This window comes from Gambusia affinis, linkage group LG04 (assembly GCF_019740435.1).
Source record: "Gambusia affinis linkage group LG04, SWU_Gaff_1.0, whole genome shotgun sequence".
NCBI lineage: Eukaryota > Metazoa > Chordata > Actinopteri > Cyprinodontiformes > Poeciliidae > Gambusia > Gambusia affinis.
The window spans coordinates 22,766,799-22,792,840 of record NC_057871.1 but is presented as its reverse complement, the minus strand read 5'-3'; the positions used below and the strand labels follow the sequence as shown (position 1 = coordinate 22,792,840).

Here is a 26,042-nt window from a genome sequence, read left to right as displayed (position 1 = left end):
CCTTCCCCTTTAAATCCAGACCCTCCGCCATGTCGGCATAGACAACAGCTTCCTCTGCTTCTGCATCCCCTGTCTCCCCCTCTCTGGCTACCACTTTCTGCCGCGTCAGCTACGTCTTTTTTCCTCTCTCTCCCCTCCCTGCCATGCTCCGGGTTACCTCACTGCTGCTCGCCCTGCTGTTCGTTCTGTTGCCGGGCTCGGGCTGGGGTTATTTCCCGGAGGAGCGCTGGAGCCCCGAGTCGCCGCTGCTGGCTCCCAGGGTCGTCATCGCGCTGGTCTGCCGCAACTCGGCCCACTCTCTGCCGCTGTTCCTCGGAGCCGTCGAGCGGCTGAACTACCCGAAGGACCGCTTAGCGCTCTGGTGAGTTTCACTGACGTAATTAAACATTAATATGTGTTTTAGTTTAATTTATGTAACGGGGAGTAGTTAAGAGACGCTGTCAATGAACGCTGACAACGTCAATGTTAAGACAGTCGGTTACTTGTGGAGAAAGCACGTGCACTTTATCTGCACAAATCATTTAATGAATGATTATATTTGATATGTCCAGAGAAGTTTTCCTCTCCGCTGGGCGTGGACCAGTTTGCTCGGAGAACGGTACACATGAGGCGGCCTCGGCCTGCAGATTCGTGCCCGTGAAAAGTTCCGTTCAGTCACAGATCAGCCCCTCATCCCCCCCTTCGTTTTTTCCCCTTCTCTCCTCATCCCCAGTCCTCCTCCTTTCCCCCTCCACACCCCCATCCTCTTGTCTGAACTAGAACCAGAACTTAGAAAAATAAGCACCTGAGTTTCAAACTCTTCCAGCCTAATTGACCATGCAACTTGTCCAACAAGTATTTGCAGGAAGGAAAAGCTTCGCTCCGGGGCGTTCTGTCACCCTGCACAGATTACTCTTGATTCAGCTCTCTCGCTTCCCTTATTTTGCTTTCTTTTTTATTTATTTATTTATTTATTTATTCATCTTCCACCAAAAAAAAAAAGAAAAAAAAAAAAAGAAAGGCTGTGTAATGTTTTAATCTTTTCATTAGCATTCATACCTGAAAGGTTGAATCTGTTTCTATTTCATGGTCCAACTGGACAAAAAAAATAAAATAAAATGAAAGCTCTGAGAGGAAGTTGTGTTCTGACTTTGAATTTTACTTTTAAGGATTTTTTAAAAACATGTTTAAATGACACAAATACTGATGTAAATGTGTTAAGCTTTTCAGTTATCTGTAACAAACGACAATGTTTACATTGAGCGGGTCGTCAACCTTTTATGTGGCTTACTGCATGAAATCCACAGACATTTTGTTTTGCTCCTGCAGCAAGAAACAGCAGCAGAGAAGCAGAATGCACAAAAATATGTGCTTTAATTGTTTGTTTGTTTTCTAACACACAAAAAAAAAAAAATCCAAAGAGTGTGACAGACATTTGTATTTTGCCTCCTTTACTCTGATGCCCCTGAATAAAATCTGGAGAAATCAATTTCCTCGAGAAGTGGCCTTAGTGTTAAATTGTTTTCTCAAAATGTAAACGTAGCTGTTCTGTAAAGTTACATGGGCGGAAGAAGGCGCCCCAGTCAGACTAAACAACAACGACCCTAAAAAGGGCGTCTGTGCATCCATAAAAAGGTTTCATTTTATGTATCTAAAAAAAAAATTAACCTTCAAATATCTTAAGTTCTTTAAAAGAAATTAGCGATGGTCTTACCTTTCGTAGCATGTATTCCACTTTGTGATCACAAACTCCTAATGAAGCATGCGGATGTTTTGCGGTTGTGACATCAGCGAATGTTAAACAGTGTAAGGCAGTGTTTCCCCATCCTGGTCCTCAGGGCAACACTGTCCTACATGTTTTAGAGGTTTCCCTGCTTTAATATGCCTGATTCAACCGGTTGCAGTTCAGCAAACGCATGTTAATCAATTGAAATCAGCTGGACCGAAGCAAGGAAATGCCCAAAACATTGCAGGGCAGTGAGCCTGGAGGACCAGGGTTGGGAAACACTGGTTTAAGGTGTGTGAATACTTCTGCAAGAAACTTTTTTTTTTTTATTTCCTTTTGATGGAGGAAGGGGAAAAAAAAGAAAGAAAACTACCTGCAGACATCAGTGTGACAAGTTGAGAAGGAACGCTTGGCAGTAGAGTCCAACCAGCATGCAAACTCCCAGAGGGCTTTGCTGTGACGCGCACAATGACTGATGCCAATTCATAAATCAGTTTCCATCCTATCTCTCTCTCTTTCTCTTTCTTGTTTCAGCTCTCATATCCGTTAGGCATAGTTCTCCAATCACAAATATTTACTCTTCAAAAAAACACTTTGTGTGTGTGTGTTTTGTTTTCAAATCGCTGCCTCTGGACATTGAAAACCTCTCAGCAGTCAGACGCTCCTGCCAGCACGCTGAGCGCCAGACGGATGCAGCGAAGAAGACGGATTGCGGAGTCGGTCACACGTAGGCGTGGGGATGACACCGCTGTGTTAACTTGCCACAGACACATGGGGAAGCGAGCAGCGGCGGCAGGCTGACTGTCACTCACTATGTGACAGGCTTGGAAGGAAATCCATTTCTGTCATTTTTACACATTCTTTCACTCGCCGCCTCTCGCTGCCGCCGCCCGTCCCTCCAACACACATTGGGATTTGTTATCATAACACAGACAGAAGACGAATGCCTCGCTTTTTCAGCCTCACTGTCCAAATTTTTTTTCCCCCTCTTCTTTAAGAGTGGCTACGCTCTAATAAGCAAGACTTTGACTGAATGCAACTATCTCGGCTCTCCTGGGTAATTATTAAAATGATTTGTTTGCATTTTAAAGAAGCTGAAGTAAATTGGTAGCTTTCGTGCTGATTGAGAGCTTTTCTAAGGAGTTTCAAGATGCGTCCCTCACATACGTTGAACACGATTTCCTTCACCTTTTCTTTGAAGTCACAAAAAGAAGCTGGTAAAAATAATAAATAATTTTAAAGTGTTAAAAACTCTTTAAAAAGAAGGAGCTGCATTTAAGCTCCAGATACAAAACTAGTCATAACAAGCTTTTTTATAACAAGAAAGTAATAAGGAATAAGATCCCAAACTTACAACGGGACGCCTAGTTATCTTATTTGAAAACAGAAACCTATGGTAAAGTAATTATACATATTGGTTATTATAGATATCATGGTTTTTATAAACTAGTGTTGTTAGTTCTAAATTCATTTCAGCAGGTTAAAATGAAGTAATTCATTGGTGAAATAATTTTTGCTGGTGGAGGGAATTTATTGTATCGCTTATCATTTATTGTGAAAAATGTCCTAAAAGAATTTTGATTTATCGTTTTCTCTATAAATTAATGTTAAATGAACTCCCTGACAGTATTATCAGAAATGTTAACTTTTACTATTTTCTCCATGGTTGGCTCCATGAGAGGATCAATAAATGTCACTATATTTGAAAATTTGATGAAAAATGTAAAAAATGAATGTAAGGAAACCTGTTTCAAATGTGAATGCTTTTGAAATATCACATTAAATTTCTAAGTCCTTATTGCCCAGTCCTAGTTTGTGCTGATTTTTTTTGTATTTTGCCTGAAATAGTTTTTAAAAATGCACACATGCAGTTCATGTCATAATTTATACACATAAGCTGTATTTTTCCTAAAACAGCTGCTTTCATTCGTGGGAAAGCACAATAAGTTGCCCAGAAATATCTGGTTACAAAACAATGGCTTCATATGTTAGCTTGGCATAATATGGCTTCAGTTTAAGATTTAAGCACAAGGAGAGACTTAGAGTATCAATATTACACATTGTGTGTGAAAGTGTTTTTATAAAGGTCGGTGGCTGGATATATATATATTTTTTTTTTTCCAAAAACTGGCATTAAGAAGGCGGACGAAGAACTGAGCAGCATCTGTGTTTACATAGCTGCTTTTGTTTCACTCTCAGAAGATGCAAAGGGCGAATGAGAACTGTGAAAATTCACTACTCTGCAGCGATCCTGTCACTTATGGTGTGTGTTTTATGTGTTGGTGCCTGAATTAAAGAAGACTTAATGTGATTTAGAGGGATGGGAAAATGTGAACAATTTTCACCATGACTCACCAGCTGTTCATGGTTGGAATCCGGTAAACTTTATGTCAGCATCTGGCTGCCGTTACGCCGGATTTCATCTTTTCCAGATTCCCCACTAGTGGTCATAACTCTACTATATCTCCCAAATTACAGTAATCCAGTGCTTTATGTTATTTGGCCTCGTTTTGGTAACAGTGGAATTTAGTTTATTGGTACTTTTCTAATATACTAATTACACCTGAAGCTGTTTACTATGTCTTAATTTTTTTTGATGATGATTTTTTTCAAATTTTATTTTTCTCCCTTTTTAACTTTATGCACTGTAAACGCCATTAATCTCTAAGAACAATTTGTCGCCCGAAACAATGTTTGTGCATTAACATTAGCAGTGCACTGCACTAGTGCATTAGCCTTTTCCCTAAAATGAGTTTCTTAGCTATAGATTTATTAGCCAGCTTTAGTACACTGAATGAAGGAAGTCGATGTAAGATAACATTCTAGTGATTTCCCACATGCTACTGGCAGCATTTAGGCTAACATGAACATTTTGGCTAATTTTAGCTTATACACTAGTTGTAACATACTGAATGGAGTAAGTCCGTGCTAGTCAACGTGCTTGTGATTCTCCACGTGCCATTAATATTACTTTAGCTATGCTTAGCTTTAATGCTAATGTTTGGCATCAGAACGCTGGGTTCCAACCGACGGGCACACTTTGGCAGGCCCCGTTGAAATCTCTTCAGAAATGTTCTAGTTCCTCTCGTTGTGCTCCACAGGGTGGCGACAGATCACAACATAGACAACACCACAGCGATCCTAAGAGACTGGCTCATCGTGGTGCAGAATTACTACCATTATGTGGAGTGGCGACCTGATGACGAAAACAGGTGATGTGACGTACATCGAGTGTTTTATTTTTTAAAATTATTATTATTTTTCTTCCTTAAATTGGCCCATCTTTTTATGTCCCAGTGCCTTTGAGGACGAAGTGGGGCCAAAACACTGGAATAATCTCCGATATGAACACGTGATGAAACTACGGCAGGCAGCGCTGGACACTGCCCGCGAGATCTGGGCCGACTATCTCCTGGTATGTTGGCGCCAAGGCATGGCACTCAAACTTCTGATAACTATCGAAGTAATCTGCGTTACTTTGGAAAACCAGTATTGATTTAAAGGGAGAGTTTGGATTTTTTCTGTGTTTCATGGACAAGTTATTCGACATTAGTATTTAGATTTAGATTAGATTAAGTGGGTACCACTTGTAGTGTAATACTTGTGAACTCAGCCGCTAAATCCAGTATGAATGTACTTTTAAAGTGCAAAGAAGAACTGACTAGACCCGGTTCTTCTTCTTTTAGCAGCAGAAATAGTTCTCCTTTTCGTACAGATACATCGCAAAAGTACAAGTACACAAAATAGCCCAAGTGCTTCAAACATTTTCAGTATTCATTCATTTATCGTTGCAGAGGTTTTCTTTTGAAGTTAAATGTTTTTTGTATTCCCTATCAAACCAATCTTATTCAGAACACTAACACAGTGGTTGATGAAATTGGCAAATGTTTGTGCTTCCCTCTTTGAAAACAAAAAGAGGCTAAAATGCCCTGAACAGCTGTTTGACTGCCAGCTGCCCCACAGTTGCTGTCTGTTAATGCGCTCTGACAGATAAAGGGAAAATATGGCAAAACATAAACTAATAACATATCCCTACAACAACACCCGTAAGGCCTGTTTTAACCCATTACAACGAGAAGATCCACGCAGCGCCTGTGTGCTCGCTTCCCTCTCTCTGATCAAACCTCGTTGCTGATGAGTCACCCGCCGGCGGCCGGGGAGAGAGGAATAGGGGGGGTTTGGAGGATGCTTTCTCTGCAGGCGCGCACACGTTGATGAGTAATTGTATGTAAATATTTAGCCGCTCTCTTCGCTCTGTAGATGGCCGACTGTGACAACCTGCTCACTGACAGAGATGTGTTGTGGAAGCTGATGAGGGAAAACAAGACCATCGTCGCCCCCATGCTGGAGTCCAGAGCCGCTTACTCCAACTTCTGGTGCGGGATGACTTCACAGGTAATCGGAGAGTTTTAGTTTTAGTCCGCTCGAGATCCCGTGCATCTGTTTCAGTAAATATTCGTTGCATAAAGAAGATTCCTTGGTGTAAATATTTTTATTTATGTAACAGAAGTTGAAGAATAAGTATTCTTAGACTTGTTTTTGACGCTCCTGTTCTGCTGCTGCTCAAATGTTACACTGAGATATTTTTCTCTGCAATGTGAGACTCTAACCCGTCGTTCTTGAACCACTGCACACAGAGAACCAACAGACTGTAAAGATTATGTATCCGAGAGCCTCAAAGACTCCCCAGATGGCAGATCAGATTTATGTTTCTTTTTTTATGTGCCTGAAAGCCTTTAGAGGAGGAGAAAGAGAACAGAGCAGCAAATGAGATGGAGACCAAACCCGTCGCATATGTTCCAATTTGTGGTTTTTGTGGAGCATTGTTCCCGGGCCAAACTGCTGAGTCAAACTTAGCTGCTTGTTTGTCCAGATTGTTTCCAGAATCATCTTTAGAAAAGTCAAATTTTTTAAGAAAGCAGCAATTTTAATTGTAAATCTAAACCCTTTTAAGTCATCCCATTCTAGAGTATTAAAGTAATTAAATGGTTCTTCAGATAGAAACTTATTTATGATGATTTTTTTTTTTTTATCAAGTATGGCTTTTATTTTGAGGCATTAGTGAATAATGGGAAACACTATAGTGCATGTCACATGAAAGAGAAATAAAGTCCTCATTATTTTGACAGCAAAAGACAAAACATCATTGAGGAATTTTGCCAGGATCATTTTTACATGCATTCATAAGGAAAGTTATTTTTGTGGAAGAGGTAGAAAAAACTGAAAATGAATCACTGTTTCTTTAAGGATTGGTTCTATGTTTCTTTCATGCTAAATTAATTTGTATTTAAATAGCTGATTTATTTCTCAGGTGTACTAAAATTTTTGCTCCGTTCAGCTCTAAGGAAGCTTAAGAATATTAGAAAGTTATTCAGATAGCCCACATCCTCATTATGTTCCATTAGGGAGTATCTTCAGGGTTTGTCCACGCTAGCTTTAATAAAAACTCCAGCTGGTTCTGCTCATTAAATTAAACAACTTAAGAGAAAACTCTGTGACATGTGTTTTCTTGAATATGCAAACACTTTTGCATAATTTAGATTTCTCAAACTCATTTTACCTAAGGTGTAAGTTTTTTTTGTGTTTTTTTTTACACAGTTGGGAAAATAAGTATAGGAGACACAGCAGATTTTTCAAGCTTTCCTCTTATGATTTGTAATCGTCATATGTTCACCTCAACTGTGAGAGACAGAATCTAAAAAAATATTCAGAAAATCAGCTAACATTTTTTTAGGAGTACACCGATTTATCTGTGCCGATTTCATTAATTTTGGGAAATCGGTGATCGGCCAATTTTTACGCATGAAGCCGATCTTATCAACCGATCTTATCTAGCTTGGCAAAGGTCTAAGAATCAACCACTGTCCACTTTTGCTCTCCGGTGAAAAAGGTTTGATTGACCGACCAGCCCACCAAGTTATGTCTGCACGTTTACAATTAACAATAGTCACCCCACTGTTGCCAACTGCACAACTTTCTTGCCATATTGAGCAACATTTCAGACAAAAAAATTAGTATTGGCCAAAATCGGAATCGGCAGGTTAAGCTTTTTAAAAGATCGGTAATTGGTGATCGGCAAGAAAACCGCAACCGGTGGACTCCTAATTTTTTAATATAGTTAATCTGCATTTTATTGCATGAATGAAGTATTTGATCACTTACCAACCTGCAGTAAACCCCTCCTGTCCTCCATTTGGTGCCTGTATTAAACACATCTGTCCACACACTCAATCAATTGGACTCCCAATGTCCAACATGGACAAAACTGCCCAGAACTGCATGGGATGACCTGGTCAATGACCTGTGGAGGGCTGGGTCCACAGTCTCAAAGGTTTCCATAGTAACACACTGTGCTGTCATGGATTAAAATCCTTCAGGGTGCACGTGTCCAGCCAGGTCCATCTGAAGTTTGCCAGTGACCATCTGGATGATCCATTGGAGGCATGGGGGAAGGTCATGAGGTCAGATGAGACCAAATTAGAACATTTTGATATAAACTCCATTCGGCGTTTTTGGAGGAGGAAGACGAAGGATGAGCACAGTCGCAAGAACATCATCCTAGTCGTGAAGCTTGGCTGTGGGGCCATTAAATGTGAGCCTCCTTCCCTCAGTAAAGGTATCGAAGACGAGTCGTGGCTCGGTCGTCCAGCATGACGGTGACCCGAAGCAGTGGCTCCAGAAGAAGCATCTCAAGGTTCTGGAGAGGGTTAGCCAGTCTCTAGACCCGAACCGTGTAGAAAATTAATGGATGGAGCTGAAAATCAATGTTGCCCAATGAAGAGCTGTTTGGAGGAAAAGAGCTAAAATTTCTGCTGCCATGGAAACCTGGTCAAGATTTCTGTGTCAGAATATTTTGTTCTATTGTAAATATTAAAGTCTAGAGATGGAGTAGGCATGTTATCTTAGATGTTTATTTAATTTAAACATTTAATTTCCTTTTAGAATGAATAAAGTATTTTTAATCTGAATAAATTTTTTCCGTTGATGCGTTGCCTTTTCTTTTTCGACAATTATTCCCTCTGTTTTCGAATAACTGTGCAGCTGCAAGGATTTCTGCTCTCACTTTTTTGACTTTTGGACATTTGCTATGCGTAACCATGGCAACAAGGAGGCTGAAAAAGGAAGCTTCGTGGATGCGGAGCCAGACCAAAGAGTGGAGAAGGAGGACAATCAAGCCGACTCCTCCGTCAATCCTAAAGAGCAAGGATCATATTCCAGACTCTAACATCTGCCTGACTTTCTAACCACACAATCAGACGGCGTTAAGAGGAACGGCGAGAGCAAATGAGGCGGATTAGCAGTGCTTGCCAGCCACTGTCATCCTGGACAAGTTGCTGTGGAATATCATCTCTGCTGCCAGACTATTTAGCATGAGTCAGTCTTCAGTCAGAGGCTTTTTCAGATACGTTGCAAGACTGACTGCTACTGGAGATCCCTCCTGGCCACAGCATCTCTGTCCAGCAACTCTTTGAGGATGCTGTATGAGTCCCAACAACATTTAATTTTCCTTTGGGATAAATTAAGAATTTCTTAATTGAATGGATTTTTTCCCCCCCTGTTGTATAAATGCTTATTTAATTCAATAAAATACTAATTAAATTAAAAATCATACAACGTGATTTCCAGATATTGTCTCCTATAGTTCAGATGTACCTATAATGAAAATGACAGATCTCTCTGTTATGTGCAAGTTGGGAAACTTAAATCAAATACTTATTTTCCCTACTTTACATTTACATACAACCTACCCAGCTGAAGCTGCAGTCTTTATTTTTAATTTTTAACTCAAATTTTTTTTGCATCCTCTCCATAGTTTTCCATAACTTTTAAGGTCACGCCCACTTCCCTCTTGTATGTTTTCAGTTGTCAGCAAATTCCTTTCATTAAATCCAAACCATGTTGTTTTTCAGGGTTATTACAAGCGCACCCCGGCCTACATGCCCATTCGCCGCTGGGAGCGCCGGGGCTGTTTCGCTGTGCCGATGGTCCACTCCACCTACCTGGTGGATCTGAGGAAAGAAGCCTCCAGTCAGCTGGCTTTCTACCCGCCGCACCCCGAGTACAGCTGGGCGCTGGACGACGTCATTATCTTTGCTTACTCTGCTCGCATGGCAGGTGGGGAGGAAAAATGTAGCTGACATTGCCTCGTCCTATTCTTAATGCGCCTGCACATCGTTTATCTTCTTTCCGTTCCCTCCCCTCCTCAGACGTGCAGATGTACGTGTGCAACAGAGACACCTACGGGTATTTCCCGGTGCCCATGCGTTCCCACGCGACCATGCAGGATGAAATGGAAAGCTTTTTGCACACTCACCTTGAGATCATGGGTGAGTTGAAGAGTTCAGTGAAACTGGGCCATTTTTGTGTTTGTTTGTTTAGTTGTTTTTTGTAAATGTCCACTGTCTGACACTGATTAGCACCACTGGGAAAGATGTATAAAAGAACTTGAAATAAATGTATTTTTGGATAGCAGTAGTAGAGAAACGTAGAAACTCAACATCTAATTTTATTCAGTCAGAAAAAGAGTTTCACTAACTGGTGGGACCCAAACTATTTTAATTAAATGCAGCTGAAGAGTCCTGCTGATGGCCCAGTTACAGGACGCAGGCGACTTGCAGCAGATGTACATTTAAGAGTGCATTCACACCAGCCATGTTAAGTCCACTTTAATCAAACTCTAGTTTGTTTGCCCAGAAAGCCTGGTTTGTTTGAAGAGGTGTGAATGCATAATCGAACTCTGATGCAGACCGAAAAGGTGAACTCTTGGTCCGTCCACAAACCAACGTCTCGGTTCAGTTGGAGTGGATCAGTTTGAGCTTTAGGTCTCACATTTAAAGAGATTGTGCAAAGAGGAACGATCAAAAGTCTGTTGGCGTGCTAAGTAGGGGTTGAACGACTACATATTTTTTAAGGTCGACTACATCATGATAATAGTCGAGTCGATGTCGACTAGTCGCGGTGACGTCATAGTGACGTAGGCGCAAAAACCCTTCACAACTACTTGGAGGCTTTATTAGCTATTCTCACGGCAAATATTAACCCTCACCCCCCCACACACACACAATCCCCTTCTCCTGCTTTTACTAAGTCTATTATGGAGAATTAAAAGAGCAATAAACAGATCATTCTTCGTGAGCAGCGGGGAAAAGTTTGTTGCACAAAGTCGCGTCTGACTTTTTTTTTCTAAACACCGGCTGATGCTGATGATCTCTGGATAGTTACTATAGGAGTCAAATTATCACACTGACTACATGGTGCTTTTGGAACATCACAAGCCAAACTTGTTATGAACGGATCCCGTTTGGTTACAGCTGAATTCAACGAAACCACCTGCTTCTCCTCCGCCCGATGCGCGGCAGGAAGCTCTGCTGACTCAGCAGATTGAACGATTTAAGATATTTTCTAGTCAACGTCAACATGATAAAAGTCGAGTCGATGTCGAGTTGTCTAGTCGTTGTGACGTCATAGCAACGCAAGACGCAAACTTTGGAGTAACGTACAGGCTTTAGCCTATTACCCGTTTTCACGGAAAAATACGGCATTTACACAGAACAGCAACAAGTGAAACAACAAAACATCGGGATAGTTTATGATAAATAATAAGTTGCTGGGAAACCAACATTCAAAAGGAAACGCACATCTTTTAGATGGCATTACCACAGATCTTTATTTAATCAGCAACATAACATCATAATGTATTAGTTAGATCGTGACAAAGACACTTTCATGAGCGGCTAAGTGACATCCTTAGCGGAAGGGCGAGTTTTAGGCAGCTCTCGTGTTTTGTAGTCGACTGCAGCTGCAACTCCATCTCCTTTTAAAAACACTGTAAAACCACAAATATGCATCCATCTACATATCATTTAAACTAATGTATTAACTTATTTTTCTTGTGTCTTGTGACGTATACTGTGCTGTCAGATCAGCACAGGCTGTCACCACCGGCAATCACATGACTGCGACTAGTCGACATGAAATGTAAAACTTCATGAGGCGTCCTAGAGTCGACTAGTCGACTAATTGGTTCAACCCCTAATATATATATATAATGTCATCTAGTGGTAAAAGTAAAACAAAGTATGCTCTGGACTTAAGACAGAGTACACAAAGACATATTCCTGACATGCCTTGATTAAACTAATTTATCTTTGGTGTAATTCCAGTACCTAAAATTTAACTTTATACCAGGTGAGTCTCTCTCACCTGAGAATGGGCTGATTCTGTATCTTCAAATAATTGGAGAAGATTCATAAATCTGAAACAGGAACAAGTCTAAAAAACTGTCTGTGTGCTACACAAGAGAGAGATTCCTTTGATACATCAAAGAGTGATGTCATCACTGCTGATGTCATTGTTACCAATGGAACTGAACATTCTAATGATGCGTTCACATCAAACTTGTTTTGAGCGTCAGAAAAGTCTGGTTTACATTCAAAGTCTATGTGGAACGTTGGACGCCATAGACTCGCTTGACGTGTCAAACGGCCGCTAGACGCTCCAAACGCGCCACATCGGCCTTCGACTTTGAATGTAAACCAGATGCGCCTGATCCTCAAAACGTGTTTGGTGTGAACGCACCACTATTTGTCCAGTGTTTTATTATGTCCATCATATTAGGACCAAATCCTAATCCTAATATGATGGACTCATTGCTTTGAGTCAAGGGTAACATTTAGAGGTAGGATTTGTTTAGTTAACATTAGGGTTAGGAATAGGCTAGAATAGGATTATGGTTAGGAAAATGTCTGGGTTAAGCAAAATCCCCGCTACTAAATTGAAGGGAAATTAATGCAAAGTTCTAATATGGATCGAAATCTATACAAATCTGTATAGCATTTTGTTTTCTAAATCATTCTATAAATAATGATGATATAATGTTAGGTTGTATTTCTGCCAATTGCATAACTGCAGTACACTAGTAGTCTAATGTGCTGAGATAACATCAAGATAAACTTTTGGTTCTGATTTGTTTTTAAATCAGAACCAAAAGATTCTGCTGCTCTGGACAGCAGCAGAATCTGAGTAATTTTCACAGATTCTCTGTCCCATTCACACCTTAGGGCAATTTAGAGAGATCAATTAATTTTATAGAATTTTTACCTGCTGCAGTTTTTATATACAGGAATGTTTTAATTGTTTATTTTGGTGTTTTTAACTCTGAAATTGATCTTGTGTTGTTTCCATTGAGTTTTGAGTTAGGAATATTATTTGTTATTTGTATCTGTTTTGATTTCCTAAATTTGTGTAAAGCTTTGAATTGAATAGAATTTTTATAATAATATATAATAATAATTATTATTATATATAATAATAATAATAATATAATGCCCAGTGTTGGTAAAACCTGATAGTTACCTAGGTTAGTACCACCTAGGTGTGGGTTGGCGTAAAGGCCGAGCCTGGCCTAGATTGTCCTTCAGGCCAAGGCCAACATGAACGCCCTCCATGCAACCAGTAGAGGTTGGTCGGATGGACCTCCCAGGTGGATTGGAGGTCCATCTTTTCTCGGACCTCCCAGGTGGATTGGAGGTCCGTCTTTCTTCGGACCTCCCTGCTTGATTTGAGGTCTGCCTTTCCTCGCGCCACACTGGTTGATTGAAGGTAAGTTTTTCTTCAGACCTCCCTGCTTGATTTGAGGTCTGCCTTTCCTCGCGCCACACTGGTTGATTGAAGGTAAGTCTTTCTTCAGACCTTCCTGGTGGATTTGAGGTCTGCCTTTCCTCGCGCCACACTGGTTGATTGAAGGTAAGTCTTTCTTCAGACCTCCCTGGTGGATTTGAGGTCTGCCTTTCCTCGCGCCACACTGGTTGATTGAAGGTAACTTTTTCTTCAGACCTTCCTGCTTGATTTGAGGTCTGCCTTTCCTCGCGCCACACTGGTTGATTGAAGGTAAGTTTTTCTTCAGACCTCCCTGCTTGATTTGAGGTCTGCCTTTCCTCGCGCCACACTGGTTGATTGAAGGTAAGTTTTTCTTCAGACCTTCCTGCTTGATTTGAGGTCTGCCTTTCCTCGCGCCACACTGGTTGATTGAAGGTAAGTCTTTCTTCAGACCTCCCTGGTTTATTGGAGGTCTGTCTTTTTTTGGTCTCCTGTGTTTGCAGGGAGTCTTCTGTTCGCAGGAGGACCTCTGGTTGGGTTGAGACTCTCAGATGGTTGTTTTCTTCAGAAAGTTTCAATTTCATCTTCAGGTCTGCAACCTGACCCTGCAAAGATTTCACTATTTCCTCCTGATCTTTGAATTTGGCAGCTTGCTCAGCGTGACTTTTGAGCTGGTCCTCATATTTAAGTCGCACTTTGTATCCTTCAATCATCACCTCTATCAGACCTTTATGGCGGGAGGCATATTTTTCAGCCTCCATCTTGAAGTATTCCAGCTGTTCAAGAATACTCTTGCCGTCTGTTACTTTGGAAGAAGAAGAAACCTTTAATCTATCTTCACATTTAACTCGCAGGTGACGTTCTTTTTCCAACATTTTTTCCAGTTTTTTAATCTCCTCCTGCTGTGATTTCACTTCAGCCTGACATGCCATCCTTTGGTCTCTTTCCTCATGCAGTTCTTTTGTAAGGTTATCTACCTGCTTTGTGAGTTTGATAATGTGTTGGTTAGTCTCTTCCACGTCTTTTACTAAGGGGTTGCTCTCGAAGCCAGCAGAGGCAGTTGTTTTCTGCTCGACTTCCAATAATCCTGGGTGCTCAAAGTCGCCGGAAGGACTTGGTTCCTCCTCGATCTCTGCTGATTCATCTTCCGGCTCACTGTCATCTTCAAAGACAATGACTTCGTCGTAGTCAACTTGGATGTTGAGCTCCATCATTTCGACCCATGAAAGCTCAGCTGGGAAAGCTTCATGTTTACAAGTAGTCTGTGTTTGCTTCATGTCTGTATTCTTGTAAATACTTGCTTCTTTGAAAGGCTTGTAATATCTCGTTCGAATTTCGAACGTGCTCTGATGAGTGATCTGTTGCAATAGAACTGTGGAACAGGTCTGAGAAAACGCTGTCTGTGAGCTACATTCAAGAGAGAGATTCCTTTGTGGTATCATAGTGATGACATCATTGCTGATGTCATCGATACCATTGGAACTGAACATTCTATTGTAGCCAGACATAAAAAAATATTTTGCTGGACAATATCAAACAATGAGAAGTTTTAATTTTTAAACATTATGAAGCCAAAAAAACCTCAGAAATATACAGGGCCAAGCTCGAGAATCAACTCAAACCCAGTTTCACACAAATACAAGGAAGCTAGCATAAATGTTTGGCTGTTGAAGGGGACGGTTCAAGGTCGCTATCAAGCTAATTTTCTTGTCTCTTCTACCAAGAGATATGCAAACTCACCTTTATCTTGTTTTTTTTTCTATAAATACGCATTGAACTGCAGCTCAAATCACCGGTGAAACATTACCTACCACAGCCACCAGGGGGAACACAAGAGCAATTGATTTCTTCTTTTTGCCCATATCAAAATAGGTTTCTACATGATTAAATATATACTAATTTAAATCAAAATCACAAAATTTAAATGAAGAAAGCAGACTACAGTGATGATAAATATATGGAAGAAGTCTGCGAAGGGAGTCGACTTCCCCTTCATTGAGTAGAAGTTCAATTTTATAAGACAACTGATTGCAAAAGGACAGAGCAGGTGTGTGGAGTTTTCAACCCCTAATTTCCTCCACGTCTCTCCTCAGAAAAAATAAATTTTAAAAAGTGAGATGAAAAGAATTATAGGTGATGGAGTTTTGTTTTTATTTTTATTGTTAATCATTTCATGACAGGTCACAATATATCTGTTGTAGCTCTACGTCTGATTACCCCATGGGTGTAATTTCATAGTAATACACTGTTTTCATTTGTCGTCTTTTCAGTGTAGAAAACACTGACTACCGTTCAGAAACAGTGGTAAAAACACATTTCACTGCTGATAACTCCAGACTCCACATTTAAAATTAAACTGGTCACCACTACGCTCCTTTATCTGTGGCACACTAACACTAAAGCAGAATGCTGAAAGTTGGCACAAACAGCCCCTTGGTGAGTTTGAGTGAGTAAATCACAGAGGCAGCTCTGAAATGCATATGAACAGGAACGCAGCAGATTTTGAAATGGGCTTTTTGAATACTGGGCTGTGTAGCCGCCCACACGCTCCCACATAAATCCACACCAACAGGACAGGCTATCAAACAGAGAGGATGGCATGTTTTACACAAGCAGAACATTTCAATTACGTACTCAAATATAGTAAAGAAAAAAAATTATAACAAAAAGGACAAAACGATGCACAATGACCAACACCTACACAGAAATGAACATTAAGATTCAACAGTCGCCATAGCACAGCCATGCCAATCAGTCTGCAGGTCTGACCAGAGTCTGCTCTGAATGTATCTGAACAATCAATCTGCAAGAAGTCCTTCAGCTGAGACAGGAAACGTAGACCTCGAGGTCTGCATTTAGAGAGGGAATCTTTAAAACCTCTTAGAAACTACATGCATCACACAGAGCAGAATCTGCAAACAAGAAGCCACCAGAACCACGAGCGCAAACGATGCTGAAGTTATTGGAAGAAGGAAGTGCGGCCTTAAAAATGTATGTAAAACTTTTTTGATAATCCTATAATGTCGGAAAAACAAATCTGAATTGCCGATTATCTGCTGACTCCTCGCATTTTACTAGTGTCATGCAAAAATTTTCACAGCCTTAATTGTTTTTCATGTTTTGCCATGCTACAATATAATCCTTAATACTGTAGCTCAAGCTCAGTCAGAATGGATCTAGATCAGGGATGTCAAACTCCAGTCCTCAAGGGCCGCTGTCCTGCAGTTTTTAGATGTACTACAGGTACAAAACACTGGAATGAAAAGGCTTAATCACCTCCTCCTTGTGTAGATCAGTTCTCCAGAACCTTAATGACTAATTATTCTATTCAGGTGTGGTGCATCAGAGGCACATCTTATCTCCATCAACTCTGGCCAGAGTAACTAGCCATGCTGAAGAAAATGATTCCTACAGCATGCTACTTCCACCACCATGCTTCACTGTGGGGATGGAGGGTTCAGCTCTAGACATACTTTCCATGACCTTGAGCTGCTTGGAACTTGCAGAGACCTTGACCATGAAAAGTTTGGGCTTGTAACCCGTAAATTGAAAATGGTCAACTGAAAATAAAAACACCAAGCTAAAAAAAGAATATGTATCTTTTTACTCGCTACTGTATCTTTGAAATTCCACAGACATGCACATCACAAATCCCATGAAAACCATCATACATTCTCTACTTAGTACCTGATTACAGCAGAGGATGTTTCTTCTCTTTGCTGAATGAAGCACAACTCAAAGAACGATGTATCTGACAAAAGCAGATGGACTCCTGCGACCACAAACTTTATACAAAATGTCTTCATTCATCTGAAACCAGTCTGTGCTAGTGCTAAGAGTGTTTTATGCCATTTTTCAGGCATCAGGACCATGTATTCACATAAAACTGGCACAAAACACACAGCACATATAGTATGCAGAGGGTTTATTTAAAAGCTCTTAGGTTATTCATTTATAGCTCCTGCTGTCTTCAGTGCTGACATGCAAACCGACTGAAAGGAGCTAATGAGTGACCTGAAGGCTTTCACATGGAGAAATCGGTTCAAAGCCAGATCACAGAACTATAAACATTCAGGTGTAGTTGAACCTCTACCGCTCCAATCTGCTGTTCACCCTTATGGTTTATTCACATATGTTACACCTGGGCCACTCAACAAAGTGCTTCACTTCGAGTCGGCTGTTTCTAGCTACAAACGATCAGAGATAGAGATCAGGATCATCAGGAGGGCTGCACAATATCAGTAAGACACGACGATGTTTGTGAACGTCACTTTGAGTTCGTTGCAAATCGCAGATAGTGAGTTAAAAAAAAAAAAGATTTATTGTGTCCATCTCGACATGCTGCTTCTGGCTACATCTGCTGTTTTCTCAGAGAAATGGCGTAGTTGTATTTTCTTAATGACTTTACCTTGACGCCTTGCTAAAGCGCAGAAAGCGCTTAAAAATTGCAAAAATAAATTGCAGATATAAAGCGCTTGCCTGCGTGGTGCTTATTTAATTGTCTAATATTTATGGCAGTTCAAGCAGTTTTTGCAGTATTGATCGTGTGAAAACCGAGCTTTATTCATTGCGCAGCCCTATTTATTAGTGATTTTTAAAAATACTATGACATGTACTATATTCAGTTTGATATTTATCACTGCGCTGTTTGCAAACCCTTACTACCATAGAAAATATGAGGGTTTATGGTTCTGGTGAGAAGTTTACATACAGAAACGTATAGGCACATAATTGTTTACATCCCTGGAGGATTTAGGTAATCTTTTAATTTTACTGACTTGTTTTGCTGGTTTGGAGATAATATTAACATTTTGGAGCAGCTCAGGCAGAGTCCTGACTTTAATCACCCTGTGTGGTTAAAGTCCTCACAATACCAAAGGAAAGAGGCAAAAAGCTGATCAGCATCTACAGGAATGTTCTGATTGCCGTAAAGCCTAAAAAATATTTTCTACTGATTAGTTAAACTTGCGTTATTATGCCATCATCAATATTTCACTCAGTGAGTCCAACTGAATTCCCTATACTGACAAAGTTACGGCTCTAATTTAACTATTTTTCCTCCTATTTTTACTTGTATAACTTATGATTTCACGCTCTTCATTTTGTATTTTTGTAAACTTCTCTCCTTTTTTTCTTCTCCTTTTTCTCCAACAGTGAATAATCCTCCATTGGAGCCCTCCGGCTTCCTGTCTCTTCCTCCCAAGCATCCAAACAAGATGGGCTTTGATGAGGTATACTCACACTCCACCTCCTACGGTCAGGAATGCGCATTAGCCGAGCACGCGCACGTCTGTGTATGTGTGTGTGCGTTTGTGAGCGTCTGCATTCGTTTGCACGCAGGTCTTCATGATAAATCTGGTTCGTCGAGCCGACCGCCGCGAGCGAATGCTGAGAACTTTGTACGAGCAGGAGATCAGCTGCAAGGTCATTGCTGCTGTGGATGGCAAGTATGTTTCCGCGTCGTCTTCCTCTCCTCCTTCCTGTTGTCTTTTCTTGTTTGGCGCCTCTGGAACGTGTGTGCTCGCCTCCTGCAGAGCACCAAAACTGACACAAACAATCAGGTGAAAAGTAGCTGTTTGCCTGCTCTTACTGCTGTTCTCGCTGTTTATTCTGCTGGAGGTGGGTTTACATGTTTCATCTGTGTAAACACAGCTGAAACCTAATATTCAAATATTTATATACGCTATCTAAATCTTTCTTTTTTTATTTTTTATTTTTGGCTGTGTCTGGTGTTTCATCAGACTGAACTATTAATGTTTTACAGCAGTTAGGATTACGGTTATTTCTGTTTGCTAAATGCTTAATAAAGATTAAAGATTTGTTTTATGTAACTTTACATACACGAAGATCACTGTGACTTTAAACAGTCTGGAAAAGCCTGTGGGATGATGTCATGGCTTTGTGAGCTTCTGATAGGTTCTGGTAAATTGAGGCAACATCTCAACACATTGCTTCCCTGTGTGACATTGTGAAAAATTCAAAGAAATCAAACAAGAACATGGAAGATATTTGCATTTCCACTCCAACTGTAATAATTCCCTTTCAGCTAAATGTTGTTTTATTTTTTACTTCCTTCCTTTCTCTCATTTCCATCCTGTTACTTGTGGTTCCTTCCTTTCTTTCTTTCTAAGGTTGACGGTGGCTGAGGAGGTAAACGTTTGACCTGTAACCTCTGTCCTTACTTTCTTTTGTTTCTCATTTCTTGTCCCCTCCTTCCTTCTTTCCACCAGTGTACCAATTTTTCAATCCTTCATTCCTTATCCTTCCTCTTTCTTGTGTTCTTTCATTTTTTATTCTTTGTCTACTTCTAAATCCTCCATACTATGGTGCACCGATAAATCAGCTCTTATTTTTGTTTAAGAGATCAGCGATCGGCTGACCAACCCGTCCACCAGGTCTCATCTGCACGTTTGCGGTTACCAATAACCACCCAACTATTTTGCAGCTTTCCAGACTAAAAAGGATTACATCGGCCAAAACTCGGAATCGAAAAGTCAGGCTTTTTAGACATCGGAGATCAGCCAGAAAACGGATGTCGGTGATTCTCCACGGTGTACAAATATCGTCAATACATTCAACGTTTGGATCTTTATTTTTAACACACCTAAAGGAGTTTTAGAAAAAAGTTAGGAAAGCTTGAGTCTCACATATTGGGAGATTTTTACTTAATAAACAGAAGCTGTTATGAAAACCTTTATTTTGAAACTAAAATCACCCCTAATAATCACTGTAATGACAAAAAAACGGCAGACATCTCCAGCCACCAACACCTTAGAGCTACTTTAGTCTGTAGAAAAGTGAACATAAGCTTTGCTATAGATAGCATATTGATTGAACTCTAAAGGTCGTGCGGTGTAATTAGTTCAGCTTTATGCTCTTCCTGATGAGCGGCCGGTTAATGCTCCGCTCCTTTTCCTGCTCCATAAGCATGTGGGGTGAACTTTATGATCTGGCTTACACTCAGTTGATTGGGTCCAATATCGCCAGAATGAGGGTCAGCTGTCCGCCAAGCGAGTCCTCGGAGTCCAAGCTTAACCTCTGTGGGACCTCACCAGTCGTCCTGGAAACCGTCCAGCCGTCGGACGCCCTAAAATACAAAAACCTGGCAAATGCAACACAGTTTTGGGAATAAACAAAAGTGGCGTTACGATCATATAAAGAAGGAAAAAAAAACCTCCAGTGTAGCATATTTTATAAAGTTTGAACTCTGTGGAAGTCAATTATTATTATTATTATTATTTTTCCATTCATGTATTTTATAGATTTAATCTCTCATCTGTTTATATTTAATCCCACCTCTTTCTGCCAGAGCTCTGAATACGTCTGACATAGATTCCATGGGGATTAAGATGCTCCCGGGATACAAAGACCCTTATCACGGCCGGCCCCTCACCAAGGGCGAGCTGGGTTGTTTCCTCTCTCACTACAACATCTGGATGGAGGTGAGACACTTGAACGCGCCAGAGGCATTTGGCTCCACCTGCACAAGGCTGATAACAGTTTGTGTTTAAACAGCAGATTGGTTCGTTGTTTGGAAACTTGGTTTTCTCAGACGAATTAACTTATCAGTTCAGGCTAGTATTTTCACGCACTTGTTTACGATTGAGAAAGACTTGGGGTCAGATGTAAGAATATTACTTTATGATTGAGTAGTAGTGACAGAAACATACTGACTGTATGTGTAACCATGTTGAGGTTGCTTTATTAGCCACCTTCAGCTCGTTTCCATATTCGGATCTGTTTTTTTTCTTTTTTTTCTTTTCTTTTTTTCCCGCCATTTTCCACTTGGCAGGTGAGTTTCCTGACCAACCAGGCAGATCATGGTCTGCATGGTCAATAGACCAGACGGCACCAAGTCCTGCTGGGAAAATGAAAGCGGCATCTCCATAAAGCTAGCATACAGCATCAAGTTCTCTAAAGTGCTCCTGGTAGACGACCGCGTCTGGTTTTAGACTTGATAAAACACAATGGATAAATTTTTCTCCCGCATTTTTTTCTTCCACTTAACTTTCCATAAGTTTGCTGGCATACAACACACTCGGCAGTGACATTTTGTAGCTTGTGCTCTCTGCAGAGTCCGGCAGCTGTCGGGTCGTTTGTGTAAGTCCTAAAACTGCATTAATTAAAACAGTTTATTTTTGTTTTGTTTTGCTGAAATAAATTGCTTTTCAAAATTTACAAAAACAGTATCATGAAATACACCACTGTGTACATAATGCATCTATAAACGCTGTAGTAATGTTTGTTGAGACGCGCCTTTTTAAAGCAGCGGTTTCACAAATCTTATATTTTTAAAACAAAATTTCCGCTAGGAGGGGAAAAAACCCGTTTATCAGTTACAGTCGGTTTAATTGAACAAAATACAACAGGAGCCAAGTTTGAATCGCTTTTGTTGTTTTCTTTCGTCTTTCACAGCTAGAAAATAAAATAAAAAAAAGAGGCACTGTAAAATGTTATTTGCTTCATTAAATGCCCTACTAAGTAAATATTGGGCTTGTTACTGCAGCTGAGCGCAGCGGTTTATGATTCAGAAAGACGCCTTTATTCCCCTGTGAACCCGTTCAGATCGTGCAGCGCGGCCTCCAGACGACCCTGGTGCTGGAGGACGACCTCCGCTTCGAGGTGTTCTTCAAACGCCGGCTCCAGGCGCTGCTGCAGGAGGTGACCGCACACAAACTGGACTGGGATCTTATGTGAGTAAATAGAAATAACTCAGATCGCTCCAAAATAATCCCACCCGTCAGACATGACATCTCTACCGCTGGCCCACCAAATAAAATTTTATTTGTTTAGCACGTTTCAGCAGCAAGGCATTTCAAAGTGCTTTACATCATATCAAACACAGAAAGACAATGCGACATAGAATCAACAATCAAAACACAACATCAAGTCAGGTTCCGTCATTAAATTTGTAATTGATTACGTTTCAAATACAAATCTAAACAGGTGGGTTTTTAGTTGAGATTTAAAGGAAGTCGGTGTTTCAGCTGTTTTACAGTTTTCTGGACGTTTGTTCCAAATTTGTGGTGCATAGATGCTGAATGCCGCTTCACCACACATTCTGACGGTTCGGGAAGGTTCTGTTTTAGCGTTTTGCTAGTGAGCACAGACCCTGAGCATCTTCTCAGAAAAAAAAAAGAAGTTGCCGAGTTTGTTTGATTATCACGTTTTAGCAGAAATGCAGTTCAGATCTTTACACCACAAAAATGCGATCCAGTGGCAAATTATGGGACGAGCGATAAACATTACTGTTTGCCAAATGCCATCATCAAGACCGTAAAGCAAACGTACCTCAAATATATGGATTACTGTCCCAGTTCTAATTAATCAAGGCCTGCTGGAAGCAGGTGGGGGCTCTAGCCTTGATTTGCAGGAACTCAGTTTTTCTGCGGTTTTGCAGTTTTTTTGGAAATCAAATGCTGCTTCTCCATGTTGATGGAGTTTATATATATTCACAATGTTTAATCTGATATTTTAACAGCCATCAGTTTTGATATTCTTTATTAGACTGTAATGATATGGATGTGATATTTTAAAACATACGCATAAGACTGTGGTGGCCATGGAAAAGATGAGTAAAAAGATTTTAAAATAACTAAAAACTATTAAAATGAACGTTAATTCAGTTGGGGGAGGGGGCGAATCAGGTTAGGGGAAAAAAAAGTTTTACAATAGCACCATTCCTTTTATACGTTTATCTGAAGCATATTTTAAGTTTAAAATGGATGTCCTTTGAGCAGGATAATAAAAGAGGTTAATAAAATCCCCAAAGCTCAACGTTGAATCATAATGTTTCCATCTGAGCCGTAACATCTGCTCTTTATGCTAAATGAGAAAAAACCTTTGGTAAGACATTATTTGAAGAGGTGACATGACGCTGTTATGAACATGACAGAGTCTTTATGAATGTTTATGACTGTTGTCATAAAGTGTCATTCGGTAAATAATGACACTTTTAATGCAAAATTGCTATAAAATTTACATTAAAATCAATTAAAAGTGCCAACTGAAATTAAATTTGCCATTATTAAATGTCAGCTGCACAGTGCCGCAGTCGGTAGGGCTGTTGCCTTGCAGCAAGAAGGTCCTGGGTTCGATTCCTGGTTCGATTCTTTCTGCATGGAGTTTGCATGTTCTCCCTGTGCATGGTGGGTTCTCTGGTTTCCTCCCACAGTCCAAAAACATGACTGTCAGGTTAATTGGTCTCTCTAAATTCTCCCTAGGTGTGAGTGTGTGTGTGAATGGTTGTGTGTCCCGTCTGTTTCTGTGTTGCCCTGCGATCCAGGGTGACCTGGACATAAGCACCAGCACCTCCCGACCCCATTAGGGACTAAGGTGTTAGAAAATGGATGGATGGATTATTAAATCTCTAAATTTGCGTCAATATTTGATAAATAACGGCACTTTAATGCAAAGTTGTCCAAAATGTTTTAGTTTTTTTTTTAAATAAAAAAATTAATAGGGGGGAAAAAATCGGTTTGTTCCGGGGTTCTGTAAGTTGGTAAATGTGTATTTTATGTTTTGGTGGTTATTTCTAAGTCTAAAAGTTTTGCATGAACTATCGTTGCCCAAGGCGAAACCAAAAAACAAAAAAAACAAACTCTTTTTCCGTTTTAATTGGTAATCTGACAAATGGTTGCTCAGATACATCGGACGGAAGCGGATGCAGGTGGACCACCCGGAGAAGTCCGTCCCGAACGTCCACAACCTGGTGGAGGCCGACTACTCCTACTGGACGCTCGGCTACATGTTGTCTCTGCAGGGAGCCCAGAAGCTCCTCATGGCCGAGCCTCTGAGCAAGATGCTCCCCGTCGACGAATTCCTCCCGGTCATGTACGACAAGCACCCCATGTGAGTCCAGCCCGTGTTGTTCTCTTTGCCGTCCTCCGTGTGGCGCTCTTCTTTCATACGACCGCCCCGTTTTCTGCCCCCACCAGTTCGGAGTACATGGAACCCTTCGAGCGGCGGGACCTGCGGGCGTTTTCCGCCGAGCCGCTGCTGGTGTACCCGACCCACTACACGGGGGACGCGGGCTACGTCAGCGACACAGAGACGTCCGTGGTGTGGGACAACGAGACCGTCAAGACGGACTGGGACCGGGCCAAGTCGAGGAAGACGCAGGAGCAGGGCGAGCTGAGCTTCAAGGCACAGAACTCAGACGTGCTGCAGTCCGAGCTGGAGAACGTGAGCGCACGGGACGAGCTGTGAAGAAGAAGAAGAAGGAAAGGGAGAAGCAGAGCTCCAACACACGGATACAAGGGAGACTGAAAAAAGCTGTGATGCAGAGTACAGAGGAAAGTATGGAGGGAACATGATCAAAAAGAGACTGAGAGGCAGAGCTAATGGAGGCTTAGTTCACCAGGAAAAAAACAGCTTTCTTATAGATTTCTGGCTCCACTAATGGATCTTTCTCCTGAGAGATTAGACGTCGGGTTAACTCTTGAAGAGTCTGCTAACACCTTCTGCTTTATTTATTGCAGTCGATACAAATGTCTTGCTTTAAGTGTGGTCCAGTTATTTAAAAAAAAAATTTTTTACATAAACTTTTCTGAAACTAATGCAAACGTTCACTTAGACTTTCTGTGCATCTGAGAAGAAAACAAGAATGCGTTTATGTAGGGTTGAAACAAGTGGATTAATTCATTGTTGGGATAATCATCTAATTTAGCAATCGATTAATCGGTAAAGGGAGTAAACAGACTCAAAAAAATGCCTTTTGTTGAAAGAGCAACATGCTGAGGGCAGTAATGAACTGTAAGACAGAATATACATTTTGCCTTTCAGATGAAACCTTTTCAGTAAATATGTTCTGTGCAAAACTCCTGAAGTGGCATTTTTAGCTTCACCTGCTTCAAATTCTAGTTCAACCTTACCTTATTATTGTGAATATAGGAGTATATTTTGGGCTAAAATAAATAGTTAGATCACATTTTATTTTGCATGGACCGACTCTGCAGCTCCTCGGGTGTCTAGGTTTGTGAGCTCCTGCATGTCCACAACCTGTGACCATTTAAACCAAGAAACATTGTTTCTTTGTTTTTTAATTTTTTATTTTTAGGGTTAATGCAGATGATGAAAGCAATAAAGAAAACAGTTGTAGAAGAAACATGTTCAATTGTTCCTGCTCTCTGTTTTGGATGTATCTTGTTATGCCTGCCTGAGGTTCTGACGCCAATGTTTCTCTGTTAGTGCCTCTCATCGTCTTGTTTAAGGTAAACCTCTGACATTTCTTTTGTTTTTAACAATGAATGTATCCGAGTCTCTTCTTGCCAAAGAAACATTTTCACGTTTGGACAGCAGCAGATTTGATTGTCTCTATGTTTTTTTTTTTGTTTTTGTTCTTTTCTGCTCTTGACCTTTTGCCAGATTTATTAGCAAACCAGCAGCTTGTGTTGCGTGTTTGTATAAATTTGCAAATATAGAATTTTATAAAAAAAAAACAAACTAACAAAGTCTCAGCTTTGTTTTCTGCACGTCTTTCTTGCCAAATGTTGCCGCTTTACAGAAGCATTCAAAGCCCTTTAAAACGTTGTCAACAGCCACAAAGTTCAATTTATTTTATTAGGATTTAATGTGACTGAGTCACACAACAGCAGAGCACAGGTAAGACTTTTTACAAAATGTTCTTCTATTTTTTTTTCTTACAAATAAATGTTTGTCTGTACAGTGTGTATAAAAAGTATTCATACTTTTACATGACCAATAAAATCTGCCTTTCTTTTTTTAACAAAAAGTGAAA

At 40.5% G+C, this 26,042-nt stretch overlaps 1 protein-coding gene across 1 annotated transcript; it reads left to right on the top strand.

Moving 5' to 3' along the window:
* LOC122829719 (procollagen galactosyltransferase 1-like) lies at positions 1-26,036 on the top strand. Its single transcript, XM_044114486.1, has 12 exons — positions 1-361; positions 4,807-4,917; positions 5,003-5,120; positions 5,966-6,100; positions 9,616-9,820; positions 9,913-10,032; positions 18,458-18,534; positions 18,644-18,750; positions 20,613-20,745; positions 21,869-21,996; positions 23,948-24,154; positions 24,241-26,036. Exons 1-12 carry the CDS (start codon positions 144-146, stop codon positions 24,509-24,511), a joined length of 1,830 nt encoding a protein of 609 aa, XP_043970421.1. The 5' UTR covers positions 1-143; the 3' UTR covers positions 24,512-26,036.
* The last annotated feature ends 6 nt before the right edge of the window (positions 26,037-26,042 follow it).